Consider the following 15,825-nt stretch of genomic DNA (forward strand, 5'->3'; position numbering starts at 1 on the left):
TATTCACTTTAGTACTCTTTAGTTTTAACTTTGTCACTGATTTAACAAAAGAAATTAGTGGAATCGATAATAAAAAGATAAAAATGAAATCACAAGACACTAAATTGATACACTTTAAATCACGGGGTATTAAAATGAGAAAGTATGAAACCATAGGGGTGGTGTCTGAAGTTTTCCCAATTTTTTTTTCATGCTTTTGTGACCAACTAAACACCCCCATGTGTTTGTAGTACATTTAGGGTGTGTTTGGTTCGAAGCCGGAGTCGGAATCGGAATCGGAATAAAAATAAGCTGGAATCGGAATGACCCATTACCTAATTTTGTTTCGTTCATCACGTGACTCGGAATCGGAATAAATCATTCCCATTGTCGGTGTTTGGTTCAGGTGGATATAAAATACGTAATCAAATTAATATACTAACATTATCTTTATAATATATTAATTTAAATTCAAATTAAAAATTAAAAATTAAAAATTTATATCAAAATTTTGAAATAATGTCAAAATTTTAATTCTATTTTTTTTTTAAAAAATTAAACTTTGAAGTTGAGTGGATAATTCAAAATATGAAACTAAATTTTAATTTATTCAAATCCAAACTTAAAATTACAATTAAATTTTAATTTGAATCCATAAATTTAATTTAAGTTTGAAATAAAATTTGAATAAAACTTTATATAAATTAAAATTTAATTTAAATTCAAATTCATAAGTTAGATTCGAAATACTTGATTAAATTTTAATTTTTAATTTAAGTTNAATTTAAATTCAAATTCATAAGTTAGATTCGAAATACTTGATTAAATTTTAATTTTTAATTTAAGTTTAAATTAAAATTTAAAATTATATATTTAATTTTTAAAATTTAACTCATATTTTAATTAAAAAAGTTGAAAAAATAAATTTAATCCGAATAAATATCCATTCCGTCCGGATTCAACTTTCAATCCGGCATCCTAGGCCGGATTGAAAAAAGAGGTGATTGGGGAATTCCCATTTCACTCGAGAATCGGAATCGGAATTGGAATGGGACTCCCGCGTATCAAACATCCACAAACGATTTTACCCATTCCGATTCCGATTCCAGGGTGAAAAAAAAGCGAACCAAACATGCCCTTAGTTTCTAACGGAATCATTAAATCTAATGGAATCATTACAATGGATATATAGCATAAAAACTTAAAGGGTGTCTTAAATAAAAAATAAAATAAAATAAAATAAAAAAAACAGTTGAGGGATATATCATATGTACCTTACCTATAGGATAACACATAACAATTTGAAATGGGTACTTCTCACTTTGAAAATTTTTGATTCCGCAATTTAACATCTTTGAATTTTTAAAAACTTTTCAGAAATTTTGTCAAACCTTTCTAGAATCTCCTAATTCTCATCAAAATACTTCGCGCACTTTTTCACTAATAAATAGCAGAATATTCCATCAAATAATTCTAAACTTTTGAGGGAGTCATACTAAATCAAATCAAACATATATTACTAGATGAGGAAGCATAATCTTAATTTGTGAAAGTTCAGGTACTCATTTCAAAATGCGGCAAAGTTTACATTTTTGCCTAAATATTATGCACATCAAAATTCTTTCTTTTCGCAAAAATGCGGCGAGAAAAGGAATTACAGAAAAGAAAAGAAAGTTACAATTTTCTTCTTTTTTTTTTATGAACTTTTTTTAAAACAATCCTTAAAGAAGTTCGTAATGTAATTGGCCAAATGATTCTTCCAAAATTTTATTTGACCAACTTAGTGGCAGGTTGAACAAATATGAGAAAAATGGTGAATCGTTCACGATCTTTAGAAAACGGTGAATCATTTTTCGTTTTCAGATTATTATTTATTTATGGACAAAATAGAATTATTAGGCTAAATAAAATTTTTTCAAGAGTTTATTTGAAAAAACGAAAGTCCTCAAATTATTATTATTATTATTATTATTATTATTATTATTAATAACATGAAAGCAGCAAAATGATCATTCTACTGACTCAGCTGAAGCTAAAATTTGTTGCTTAATCCACATGACTAATCAGAATGTGAGTATACAGAGGTATGGGAGCAACTACACAATCTAATGAGATATATAAGCGAAAAAAAAAAAGAAAAGAAAAAAAATCAAATAACCTATTTTGCACAAATGTGCATAGATATTTACAAATGCAGTTAAAAAATTCCAGGGAAAGAGAAATAAAATTAGAAAACTAAAGAGACAATAATCACTGTATTGGTTAATAAAACACAAAATAAACATCCTTTTTCAAATATTTCCACAGTTACAAGGAGAAGAAAAACTAACAATGAAACATGAATTGTCAGGTCAGTTTGCGAAATCAGAGTCAATAAAACCTACAGAGTCTGCTTTTCAGTTTTTACTGTCAAGAAGAATTTTGCCTATGAATTGCTCCAAATTTCCAGGAGATCAAAGAGAGTGAATCCGCGAACTCGTTATACGTGTTTGTTGTCATCTCCTTGTTGGTCGTAAATTGTTATTTACACTGACAGTCGTTCGTCGGCTTATTCGTCAGTTTTTCTCCCGCTTGCTTCCGCATCTGCAGTCGTCTCTTTCTTGTGAAAGAATCTGTAAAAGAGAGTACGATATCGGATAAATTTCTTACCAATTTGAACCATTTCTCTCATTCTTTTTTTGTTTCACTCTTCTTTTTAGCTCAAATTCTATGTTTACTTTCATGGTGCAGCAAAAGGATTTATTTATATTATTATACACACCTGCACCTGGCTCTGCAATCCCTTGATGTGCTGAATTGCCAGATCCAACATATCTGCTGTGTTTGTTTGCTGCTAGACATTAAAAAAAAGGGGGAAAAAAAGAGAAAAAGATTAATAAAAATAAGAAGTAGGATTACATGACTAAACTCGTCGAGTTAACTATAAACTAATTGGTTTTTCTTGGCAGAGGATAAACCCAGGTGAAAACTCACAGAGCAAGAAGAGTATTTTATCTCTCTCTTTCCTAGAATATCAAGCTATTCCAAATGCACCCTAATAAGTAACTAGAATTTTGAAGAGAAAAATCTAGAAATGAGGACACACTAACATATGGTGGATCATAATAGAGCTCCAAGCTTTGGACATGAGTATAATTTTCCTCCTTTTAATGCATGCACTGTGTAGATGTAGATAATATAAAATCACCAAATTTATATACCTTGTCCATGTTGGGCACAAGCTCTTGTAGCTTCCTTAGCTTCTCACTTATTCTTGTTCTCCTCTCCTAGCATAAGGTGAGAATTACAAGTTAACCTCAGAAAAACTTACACATATAATGCATAGATAGGGAGAAACATCAGTGGCATACGGATCGTTGAATTGGATGTCTCATCATCGAAAATAACTTAGAAGCACCGAGCCCTCCGTACTTTCGACAGCGCAGGAGACGTACTCGTGTGTATATGGCTATCGATATGATTAAATAAGTTAGGATTGGGTATTGCTTGTTTTGCTGTTCCAATTCGCAATTCAAAGGACTTTTTGCGAATGAGGTAACCATGACATGGATATCTATTATCCGGAAATACGCCACTAAAGGAAAAATGTTTTATTGCTGATCATTTATCATGTTCCATGCGTTCTTAGAAAGGCTAAAATGGTTCACATCATCCCCCTTAAATTTCAAACATTTCATAGAAGGAAAGAGACCAAGAAGGTTAAATGAAATCTTATAGTTTACGATATCCGCAGATGGAAGTATGAGCATGGTTTAAAATTTGATCGAATGTGAATTGGTTTGCGACATACCCTCTCAGCGATGCTCCGCGGGTGCGTGGCGCATCCGCGCTTAGCCCGGACTTTGAACGGGACCTGGTCTTGCTGGATCTGCAGGAAGTTCTCCATGGTTGCCATTTCCAGCGACGATCTCGGCAGGCCGAACTGAAAACAATAGAGCAGTTAAAACCAGTAGATTAGGTAAACATCGGGCAAAAACCATTAATCGGATATTCAATTACATATATGACCAATTCGACAAATTCTGTTGATTATAACTTACAGGGAACTGCGACATTGTTTGTGTTACGACAAACGCACAAACGGAAAACAAAATGGCGAATACGAAACAAGCAAACCACAAGCAGAAAATAAAAAGAACACACAGATTTACGTAGAAAACCTTTTGCAGGGAAAAACCACAGGCAAGGGAGGAGATAACTTCACTATCGAACGAAAAAGGAAATACAATGTTCAAAAGATTACAACTAACCACGATCTCACGCCTCTAGGGCAAAAACGAAAAGGAAGCTCAAAACGGGTTTCGGATCCGATCCGTACCGCGGGGGGCGGAGCCCCCGTACCCCCTACAGAATGTCAGTGGTGGGCTACGGGCTCGGACCTGTCGGCCAGAGCCCTCCGCTACCCATCACAGATATTCATTTTTCCTTCACAAAATTAATTTCCAATTTGGTCGCACCGCGAAACTGTCGGCGAGTCGAAAACCCGAACTTGAGTCAATTATCAATTTCGAGTCACATCTAACAGTTTGATGTGAATTTTATCTTTCATTGATGATTTCCTAGCACTAAGATTTTTCAAGAAATAGCTACTTAATCATTCTTTTCGAGTGATGATGCGGATTTTGAAGTTAAATACATGAAATGTTCCTGCTGCTCACGCTGAAACTCGATAGAATTCGGTTTCTGCATCCCTGCAAATTCACTGTTCTGACGGATGTCTCGAAACACAACCAAATCAAGTAATTCGATATCAGATCTTCTGGAATCGAATTGCGATGAATCGCTGTAATGCAGTTCGATTCGATTCAATACAGATTTGATATCACTAGTCCTCTAACTTACTTCATCACTGAGATTACTGATTACCTGGGACTCAATGTGGCTGAGACTAGCCATAACATCCCCATTGTTGTCTTTGCCTCGTTTGCTCACAGGTGCGGAGAAAACGATTGAGTTGGTCTCATCCCACGAGCCGATAGAAAACCCGTTGGGGGCCAACGAATGGCCGGCGTTCCCCTCGTCAGACTGACTGCTCTCCCCCACGTCAGATAAGCCGATCTCGGAGATTTGCGACAGCGTGCTTTGCTGTCGCGAGAAGCTTAAGCTTAGCTGCGAATTCAACCTTCTGTTATCACCAGCCACTGCATGATCACTGTCGGATCCTAGTCTCGAATAGCTCTCGCGATCTCTCGTCAGCGAAAGACCTATATCAGATCAGAAAGGCAAGGCTCATCATGTCAGAAAACCGGAAAGAGTGCAGATGAAGGAAAATATGATGAAGTAATGCGAGAAATCAGAGCACTTTTATCTTCATGTACTTGCAAGATGAAGGAAAATAAGTTTTCGGATTACGAATTCCTATTGAACAAAAATACATGCACAACAAGATCTAAGTAATGCTCTTTAAAAATGATAAATTAGGACTTTTATCTCATTTTACTACACCATGAGTAAGAAAACTTATATATATCAAGTGCACATTAGGGACTTGTTTTGGATACAAAAAATATCTGTTTATGGTCGAAAATCACTTCCTGCTAATAAATCCTGAAGTACAGAATTCCAAATCTACCCCTCTTTTAGGCTTCGTTTGGGATTGCTGGGAGATTGCGTTACGTGCGCTGAGAAAGTATGATGAGAAAATATCTTGTTTGTTTCCGTACGTAATATTGTGTTTCTTATATCGCGATGAGTCGATTATGGTATATTTTCTGCGGCCCCACCGGAGAATGTAGAAGCATAATCCTATATGCTTTTACCCTAACTCTACTAGGAAAAACTTTAAATACCACTCCTGTGGTTTTCCACTTTCTCACTTTAGTGCCCTGTGGTTTAAAGTGTATCAATTTGATACCTTGTGGTTTTATTTTTCTCTTTTTATTATCAATTTCACTAATTTTTTTCGTTAAATCAGTGACAAAGTTAAAACTAAAAGATACTAAAATAAATATTCGATAAACCTAGATGGGATATATGAAGTTTTTGTATATAATTTAACGAAATATTAACGAACAAAAGCTGACCACAGGACACTTAACTTGATACACTTTAAACCACAGGGTACTAAAGTGAGAAAGTGTGAAACCGCAGAGATGGTATTTGAAATTTACTTTTTTTATATAATAGTATTAGAAAGAGCTCAATATCAAACTAAGTCTTATTATTCTTTATTTATTTCTATTTATTTTGGAAACCGCCCACCCACCCGTAGTTGAGAAACACTTTTTATTAGGAGGGTAAAAATGTATGGAGACCCCTCAACAATAGACAACTCAGGAAATTGTCCCCTCATCTTTTTTTTTCTTTTTTTTTTTCAGCCTGTCCAAAGACTAATTTTTGCTCTCTTGTCGTATCATTTTTTAATAACTAAATTTATTTTGGATTTTTTTTTTTTTTTTAGAGATAGATAGCACGCTACCTGCTTTGTTTATTTCATTTAGAAATAAACTTAGCTAGAAATGTTACGAACTTGGGTCTCGGATATCAATTGTATCAAAGTTATAATCGCTACAATTCTTATTGGGCTGTAGACTTAGAATTTCTCCCCTTTAAAAATTGAGAAATTCTCAGCTTCTAATTTTTTGAAACTAAGTTTATTTTTTAGTAAAAAGTTGGTAGTTTTATAATTAACTACTAAAATTATTAAATTTGCTATTCTTTTTCACCTAACTATGTGTCTATGTATGAAAAATCAAATTTAAAACAAAGGGATAAAAATGTATAAAATATACCTCCACAATCACCTATATAGATGTGACTATCTCACTTTTCAAAATTTTAATTTAATTTTTTATTTTTTTTATTTTGAACCGATTAGTGATTCTTTAATTTTAAAATTTGAATACATCATTTATTTTTATGAGTTCAGTTAATACATTTTTTTATAATGTATGTAACAATAAATTCATTAAAGTAAGCAATTATCTTAAATTTTAACATTTGAAAAGCTATCAAATTAATTAAATCAAACCAATTGAAAGATTAGATACTAAAACCAAAATTTTAAAATTTCGAATAGTAGAGTCGAAATGATTTATAGTTCAGATAAATTTTATACATTTTTAGCTAAAAAATTAGAAGGTAGGAAATCTCCATGATAAAAAAGAAAAATAGTTGAGGACCTAATTTCGGATCAGCCATAGTTGAGGGGCCTCCATACACTTTTACTAGAATAAAAAAGGAGCAATTGGGATTTAAAAAAAGTGGAATTTCGCTTTCCATGGCTATAATATTATAAAAGGGATTAATTTCATACAGATCCCTGTATGCAAAATAAATTATAAATATATCTCTATAAAGTTCAATTTTCACATATTTTCCTTGTAAAGGTTATGATATTTTCAAATATATCTATACCGTCAGAAAAAATTAATTAACTATAGATAAAATACTTAACCTAAATAGTTAATGAAGTGAATTGACCTTTTTACCCCTCTTCAATCAACCGTTGAAATTTTTGGAGGGATATATTTATGATGGCAAAAAAGTCAATTCACTTATAAAATAGTGATTTAACAGTAACAAACCAGAGGTGAATTGATCTTTTTACCCCTCTTCAATCAACCGTTGAAACTTTTGGAGGGATGTATTTGTGATGGCAAAAAGGTCATTTAAAAAATAAACATTGATTTAAAAGTAATAAATCAGAGGGACATATTTAAAAATATTAAGATTTTTATAGAGATGACACATGAAAATTGAATTTTATAGCAATATATTTGTAATTCACATTTGCAGGGACCTATATAAAATTAATCCTTATAAGAAATATTAAATTAATATTAAGGGTGAAATCATGGATTGTACTTGTACTATCCTTAAATATTTGAGAATTGGTCCCTGTACTTTTTACTTTATTACTCCAACATATTGTACTTTCACTTTCTTTTTCTAAAAAAAAATATTTTTTTGTCACGTAACCATTTTGTAAAATGGGACAAATTGTACAGATATTGCAACTTAACATCTATATAATATAATATTTTTAATATATTAGTTTTAACATTTTAATAAATATTATATCTTTGTTCCAGTTTGTTAAAAAACATAATTTTTGCTACAGTATACTAACACATATATATATATATATATATATAGACACGCTTGCTTGCTCTCAGGGAGCACGGACCTCCGTGCCTCGCTGATCCCGTTCGATATGGACCGTTTCAATCGCACGATCGGCTTCTGTTAAACTTGAGCTAGCTATTTAAGTTCAGAAAATTTTGCATTTTCGAGTATCATTTACTAGAATCGAAAGGATTCAAAAATCATAATTTTTAACCGGCTGAAAATAAAAATACTATAAAAAGTGGTGATATAGCACTAAAATTTTCGATCAGAAATATAGATCTTGTTGTAGATCGTATAAAGAATTTTCTATCAAAATTTCATCTGATTTGAATACTTCTACACCGTTAAACTTGAAAACGGCAGATATCAACCATTAAAAATTATGGATTTTGAATCCTTTCGATCACTAGGTAAATGATATCGAAAAATCGCAAAAATTATTTTCTAGAAACTTCAAATGCACTAGATCAAGTCTAACGGAGCCGATCGTCGATTTGAAAATTCCATCATCGAAAACGGGTCAGGAGCACGGAGTCCTCCGTGCTCCTGAGAGCACAGCAGCCCTGCTCTATATATATATATATAGAGAGAGAGAGAGAGAGAGAGAGAGAGAGAGAGAGAGAGAGAGGATCCGGCTACTATCCTATTAGTAGGATGGAGACTCTTGTTCTATCAAGTCGATTTAAATGATCGAAACTTTAAATTGATAATCGGCACCGTTGAAGTTGATCTACACAATTAGAAATGTTTAGAAACCAAATTTTGTAATATTTAAAAATTATTATCAAGTTCATTTTAAGAGTTGAAAAATGAACGGTCATAAATGAATAACCTTCTTAAAATAGAGATTAGACTTTCTCAGTTCGTAATCAGAATTATCAAACATTATCTAAATAGTATAAAGAATTTTCTATCAAAAATTCAAGCAATTTGGATTGCTCTATACCGTTAAACAAGCAAACGGCTCACATAGGCCGTCAAAAATTGTCGATTTTACGACATTTTGATCATCATGTAAACCATTATCAAAATTTATAAAATTTAGTTTCTAGATATTTCAAATACTCTAGATCAACTTCAACGGCTCCGATCATCGATTCGGAATCTTGATCATCAAGAACAACTTGATAGGACAAGTGCTCTTATCCTATTAATAGGATAGTAGCATTAGCCTATATATATATATATATATAACTTTAATTTTTAACTACTAAATTTATATTTTAAATAAAATTATAAAATTATAAAAATGAATGGTTTTATTTGTTATTGAGGAGTGTGGTTGTAAATTTGTAATGGGCCAATGAAATTTGAGAAAAATAAGACGCATAATTTTTTTTATTTTTTAGTAGAATAATAAAAATTGTATTTCAATAAAGTTTGTATGACATGTTTTTTCTACATTAATAAAATATATAAAATACTTTTTTTTTGTACTATGCTTTTGTAATACGATAATTTCAAACTGAGCCTAAATTATTAAAAATGGATAAAACAACAACAAAGAGACCAGTTGTAATATTGGGATAGTATAGGGACCATCCATGAATTTTACCTTAAAGATTACAGTACCGCACAACTACAGATTTTTTTTATTTTTTTTAATTAAGTCCCTCTCATCTTATATGAAAATTTTCATCAATTTTAAAAATTTTACGTATCAAAAAGTAATTAAAATTTTTATAAAATTGGTATTCGAGAAAATACTAAAGCTCTTCTTTTCTTTTTTTTTTGTAACTAAAAGTGTGAAGGTCGAGGGGGCTAGTTCAAAATATGATGTAGTTGAGGGGGTCTTCAACATTTTTACCTAAACTTTTTAGGAAGGGCCAAAAAAAAAAAAAAAGAAAAAGAAAAAAAGAAAAATTGCGAAAAAAGGAAAAGGCCTTCTCACCGTTATCCGCGATGAAGATTGGAGGAAGAAGGCCCCACGGGAAGCTCCTGTGCTCATCCAATGGATTTCCCCTCTCCCCTCCTCCCTCCTCCTCTCCCTCCTCTCCCACCCTAACAGCTCCGATCCCTCGCCGAGCGACGACGACAGACGATGGGGGGGGTTTTGCACGCCGATTCGGACGGACGTGGACGGATATGAGTCAGTAGCACAAAAAGGCGATGCCGGGAAATCGCCGGAGAAGAAGGGTGGAGCTCCGCCGCCGCGCCGGATCGGGAGCCGAGCTGAAGGAGGACGCCCGGCGCGACGCCCACAGCGCAGATATGCGCGCGCCGCCGGCATGGAGGCCCGCGCGGCGCGGCGACGGGAACATCGGCGGCGGCGGCGCGGCGGCGGGATCGGCTGCGGAGCGGTGGCTCGAGGAGGTTCGGTTCATATATAACCCTATCTTCGTTTTCTCTGTATAATTAATAATAATAATAATAATAATAATAATAATAGTAATAACTACTACTACTGCTTTGTTTGTGTTAGAGAGAGAGAGAGAGAGAGAGAGTAGAGAGAGAAAGGGGGGATGAGGATGATAAAAGGGAGAGGGGCGGCTAAGGATGGCGATGTGTACGGATACCAGAAATTTTATTCGAACCTGTATTCCAACGGAGCAGATTTATTCTATGCTAAAAGAACATGATTTCGAACATGGATATCAAAAATAAAAATGCAACGGATATAAATTTGGATATAAATTTTGACTGTATCCGAACCGAATATGCATCCGACCTAAACCCGAATTATATTTAATTTTGTATTTTAAAATTTTAGATTGAGTGTAATATATTTTGAAATATTGAGAAGAGAAATAATTATTTTTGGTTTAGATTTTTGGGTTCGAATTCGAATTTTGAATTGTTAATCAGATTCGGATTTAAATATGAATTTTTACAATATATCGAGTTCGGATTTAGAGTCGAATTCAGTTCAAATTTTTAAAAATTCATCCCGAATCTGACCAGGTCTTTGGGGCGGCTCGTGATTTGCCCTAGGGAGTAGCGTGGCGGTGGTGGTGGGGACCTCTGGAATAGTAAAATATGGAAGATTCGCTTCGGAGGAGTTGCTATTTATTTATTTATTTATTTATGAGTTTAGAAAATTGAGGGGATTGATGGTGATTAGCATTGCTAAGAAGTGTGACATTTTTGTCCGTTTCACCCAAGTTGGAGTTTGGATTAAACTAGGTTTTAATGAATTAGAATTTAGATTAAAAAAAAAATTCTTTCACTATTTATTTTTCTATCTCTCAGTTATAGTTTTTCGAGTTTTATTATTTATTTAGTAAAAAATAAATAATATAAAAATTAAAAAAAATAATATTTTATTATTATTATTATTATTATTGACATTGACTTCGGCCTCAGGTGGCCGCCGAAGTCTGTTTGGATGCTTGAATATTTTGTTGGGTATATATAAAAAGAGTAATGCTACATATACATTCTACTTTGGAGGTATATTTTACACCTTATTCATCTAATAGGTGAGATGTTTTTACTAATTATTTGATGTGACTGGTAGTTAACACCCTACCTTTTGAATAGGTGGGATGTATAAGTAGCATTTTCCATATAAGAATGACTACGGGATAGAGTGGGGACGGGACCTTCCCCATTTCCATCCCCGTGGGCTTTTAGAATCCCCGTTCTAGCCAAATCTCCTTTAATGGAAAATACCCGTCCCTCCGGAATTTCGTAGATCTTTTGAAAATATACTAAATTAATTGTAACACACTTAAGATTTGAAATATTTCTGTATATAAGATGTAATACGGCTAAACCTCTTAATTCGGCTATAATATTTTGGGCGGTGATTAAACGTAAGAGATTAAGAGGGTTAAACATATTAGGATTAAAGTAATTCTAGAATGGACAACCCCCTTGGGAATAGGGACGTCACAGTTGGTATCAGAGTAAATTACCGGCCAGAATTGTGTAGGATGAATCTCCGCTGAGCTAGGGTCATGCGGTGTGTAGAGCGCGGCTCCCCGATTAACGGTCGTTATGGATGGAGCGCAATTTTTCATAAGGTCAGCTAAAATTAGTAAGACGAGTCTCATATTACTTGACCCTTGTGGATATTTTTGAGCTTCACGAAGACATCAAGATTTAAAAGGAAGATGAATATAACACCTCTAGAATTTCGAATAATCGGCTAAACTTTTTAACCCATTTATAACATTTTAGATGGTGGCTAAATTTAAGAAGTTAAGAGAGTTGAGCGTATTAGGCTATAATAATTCTAAAATATATGACCTACCTAGAAAAACGGGCGTACGTCACATTACCTTTTTCATTTAAAATTTAATTCAATTTTAATTCAAATTATCTTAAATTTTATCCACTTTTACGTTTATTTTTTTCAATATCAAATTATTAATTTTGACTTATTAAATTACTATAATAGCAATCAAATATTATTTAATTGATATATTATATAAAAAAGTATACATATTAAAAATACTTAATTAAACTTAAAATATATTAAAAATATTAGAATTAATTTTTTACATTTACTAGTTATAGTGTACGTACAATACACGTCACATTTACTAATTAATTTAAATTTAAATATAATTTTCCTATAAAATGAAATCTAAATTTGTATTTTAAATTTAAATATTTATCGGTAGCATGAGTCCATTTTTCAATTAATCTAGTTTCTAAATTTGATTTGTTTCAGTTTATTTTTAGTTTGTTAATTATAATTATTTTTTTTAATAATATGTATGGAATATTTTTTATTCCATATAGAATTCCATCTGACAATTCCTATCCACTTTTACTTGAAAAGTTTATGTATTTACTTGATAGAGAGAGTGATCAAATGTCTAAAATTGAATGCTATATTTAGTCTTTAAATTATTTTTTCAAATAAAATAAATTACCTATTAGGTGAAATATGCTATGTTATCAACTATGGATAGCAAAACCATTCAAAAAAGCAAAAAGTCTACTATCATATTAAAAAATTTTCAAATAGAATAATTTATCCTTAGATAACTTATTCCAATGTCGAGACAGGCCATAATATTTTTTGAAAATTCATTCACAACCAGTTAAAACTCTATACGCATGAATGCCAATATATTAACAATATATTTAAAAACAGGTTTTAGAGAGACCTTATCACACATGACAGTGTTTTTATTTTTTCCCCTTTGTTTTCTTTTCCCTCTAGGCTATTGTGCACCATGTGAGGCATGATTTTGGCAGTACCTGTGTCAGTTAAAAGATTTGGTGAGATAAATAAACTGTTGTTAAACAGCAAATGATTGGGTTTTTGTGGTTTGTGGGAAAACATGCAATTAGGGAAAAAAAAAAAAAAAAAAAAAAAAACTATATTTGAAGTAGTTAAACAAAAAGAAACAAAAAAGCCTTTATGAATAGATTTTGGGAGCACTCTTTAGCCTGAAGTGGCAAGGATCTGCTTTAATGCTTATCCTACTACTAGCTCTTAAGAAGCTATTGTTCATGGTATGGATTGGGTGGTGGTACAAGGGAGGTTATTTTCTTTCCTTGGAAGTGATCATCATATGTAAGTTAGGGCACCTTATGTTTCTGGCCCGATTTCGTTATAATTGGTATGAATGTGGTACAGTTTCAACAAGCGAGTGATTCAGCAATAAATACTGAACTTTCTGTGAGGTTAGGTAGCTTTTACGATACGTGGTGGTCCTTAATTCGACGGTGGGAGCGTGAGAATTGCGCCAATGGCAGATAAATACTAAAGATATCTAAAAAGGATTGGTTAAACATAGTTGATAAGTCAAATTTTTCAACGTAACATTTGAGATAGAACGCTTTCTTGTAACTTTGAGCCATTCAATCCAATTGCAGTAGATTGTCAAGAATAAAGGTAAGTGAGTTGCCTGAGTTACATTAATTCTATTATTTTAAAGCAACTCTTTTATCTCTTGTAAAATTATAGGAAACAATCATTTTCTCAAAAAGCTTAAACTGTCAGAAAATAATATTTTTAATATTTATATTCAACACTCCCTCTTACGTCTCGATTCAAATAAGGCGTGGACTTGAATTAAATGGAGAAAATTAAATGAGACTAGGGGCTTGGTGAGACTCGAATTTAAAACCTTCTGTTCTGACTTCTGATACGATGTGAAATTATATAAAACAACCATTTTCTCAAAAAACTTAAGCCGTTAGATTATAATGTTTTTAATATTTATATTTAATATTTCTAAGCTTATATAAATATATAAAACTGGCTCATTCTATCATATAACAAGCCGGCTAAAATGAATGGCTGGTGTTAAAAAAAAAAAAGAAAAAAAGAAAAAAAAAAAAAAGCTCTTCTACCTGAAGATGGGTTTAGTCTCTTTTTTTTTTAGCAATACACTAATTAAATAACAGATGAGGAAATTAGATTAAATTGATACATTTTTAGATCTTCAAGAGCGATTAAAAGTTTGGTAGAAATATACAAAACTTATCTGAACTATAGACTATTTTGATTCGACCATCTAATCTTTCAAAATTTTAATTTTAGCACCCAACATTTCAAATTGTTTGATCTAAGTAATTTGTTGGTTCTTCGGATATAAAATTTAAGCTAATTGCTTTACTTTAATAAATATATGTCATATAAATTGCATAAAATATACTAACTAAATTCATAAAGTTAAATAACGCATTCGAATTTTAAAGTTAAAAAGTCATTAATTAATTGGGTCACATCAAATAAATTAAAAGATCAGATAGTAAAACCAAAAGTTCTAAAGGTTCAGTGGTCGGATTCAAAAAGATGATAGTTGAGGTAAGTTTTATACAGAATTACCTAAAATTTATTTAAAGCGTAGGAGCCAAAGTAAAACTTTCGGATCGAGCCGTTCGGGGATTAACCTTGGAATTTACCCTTGTGTTCCATAATACTAAGCAACAACATTGTATTTAGGACTCTATTATGTATGGCCAAAGCTGTTCAAAAGAACTTTACTTCTTCAGTTTTTGGATCTAAAAAGTATATATTTAAGTGAAAATAAGTGGATATATTATTTGTTCAATCCAGTTTTTGCTAGCTGTTATAATTGGCTTCTTCTTCTTTTTTTACATTTTCATATCTATGTTGGATTAGGCCCAAATTTTAATGCCAAGAATGCTACAAGTGGACATGTCTCCAATAATTTAGTTATAAATGACTTTAATATTTGAATTACTAGTGGTTATGAAGGTATCTAAATGGTCTATTTTGTGAATTGGTTTATTTTCTTTTATATTCTCAGGGAAGTGGTTTATGTTGATTTGACTTTTTTTTTCCCTTAATTTTTCTAGACTTAGGAGGGTCCTTTTTGGTCAATGTTTTTTATGGATTTTTTTCTTTTTCTTTTTCCTTTTTTTTTTTTTATGGAACTTTATGGTCAAATTTGTATTGAGATGGATACAACTAGATAAAAGCTTGTTTATTTCAAAAGGTTTAAGTTACAACCAGATATCTTTTTTTCATACTCTTTTATAAGCTATATTTTAGGTCTGGTTCAGTATGAATGCAATCTACTTATCATTTTTAAAAAAATGAGTGTAATCTATTTGAATTGATTATGTGAAAAAGATGTAAATTAGTTTAATCTACAATACTAAATTAAGGCTGCGTTTGGTTCGGGTTAGCCTAGCCGGATTACAGGCAATCATGTCAGGATTACTGCGTTTGGCTCATCCGGTATGTAATCTATTTGGTATTAGATGTATTCTTGAATGTGAATCCTCGACGGTGGCTGCTTTGACGTGGGTCTTTGGACTGAGCGAGCAGGCCGCGCGTAGGCGGTATGGCCGCGGATGTTGTCGGGCGCATGAAGCACAACGGTGGAAAATGTGACCTAGCTT

At 32.3% G+C, this 15,825-nt stretch overlaps 1 protein-coding gene across 1 annotated transcript; it reads right to left on the minus strand.

Moving 5' to 3' along the window:
- On the minus strand, positions 2,185-10,373 carry LOC109726338 (transcription factor bHLH129-like). The gene is made up of 7 exons (XM_020255875.1): positions 10,150-10,373; positions 9,941-10,050; positions 4,846-5,183; positions 3,770-3,901; positions 3,180-3,245; positions 2,741-2,809; positions 2,185-2,591 (listed from the first exon to the last, which is right to left on the minus strand). Exons 1-7 carry the CDS (start codon positions 10,371-10,373, stop codon positions 2,535-2,537), a joined length of 996 nt encoding a protein of 331 aa, XP_020111464.1. The 3' UTR covers positions 2,185-2,534.

Source organism: Ananas comosus, linkage group 21 (assembly GCF_001540865.1).
Source record: "Ananas comosus cultivar F153 linkage group 21, ASM154086v1, whole genome shotgun sequence".
Lineage (NCBI taxonomy): Eukaryota > Viridiplantae > Streptophyta > Magnoliopsida > Poales > Bromeliaceae > Ananas > Ananas comosus.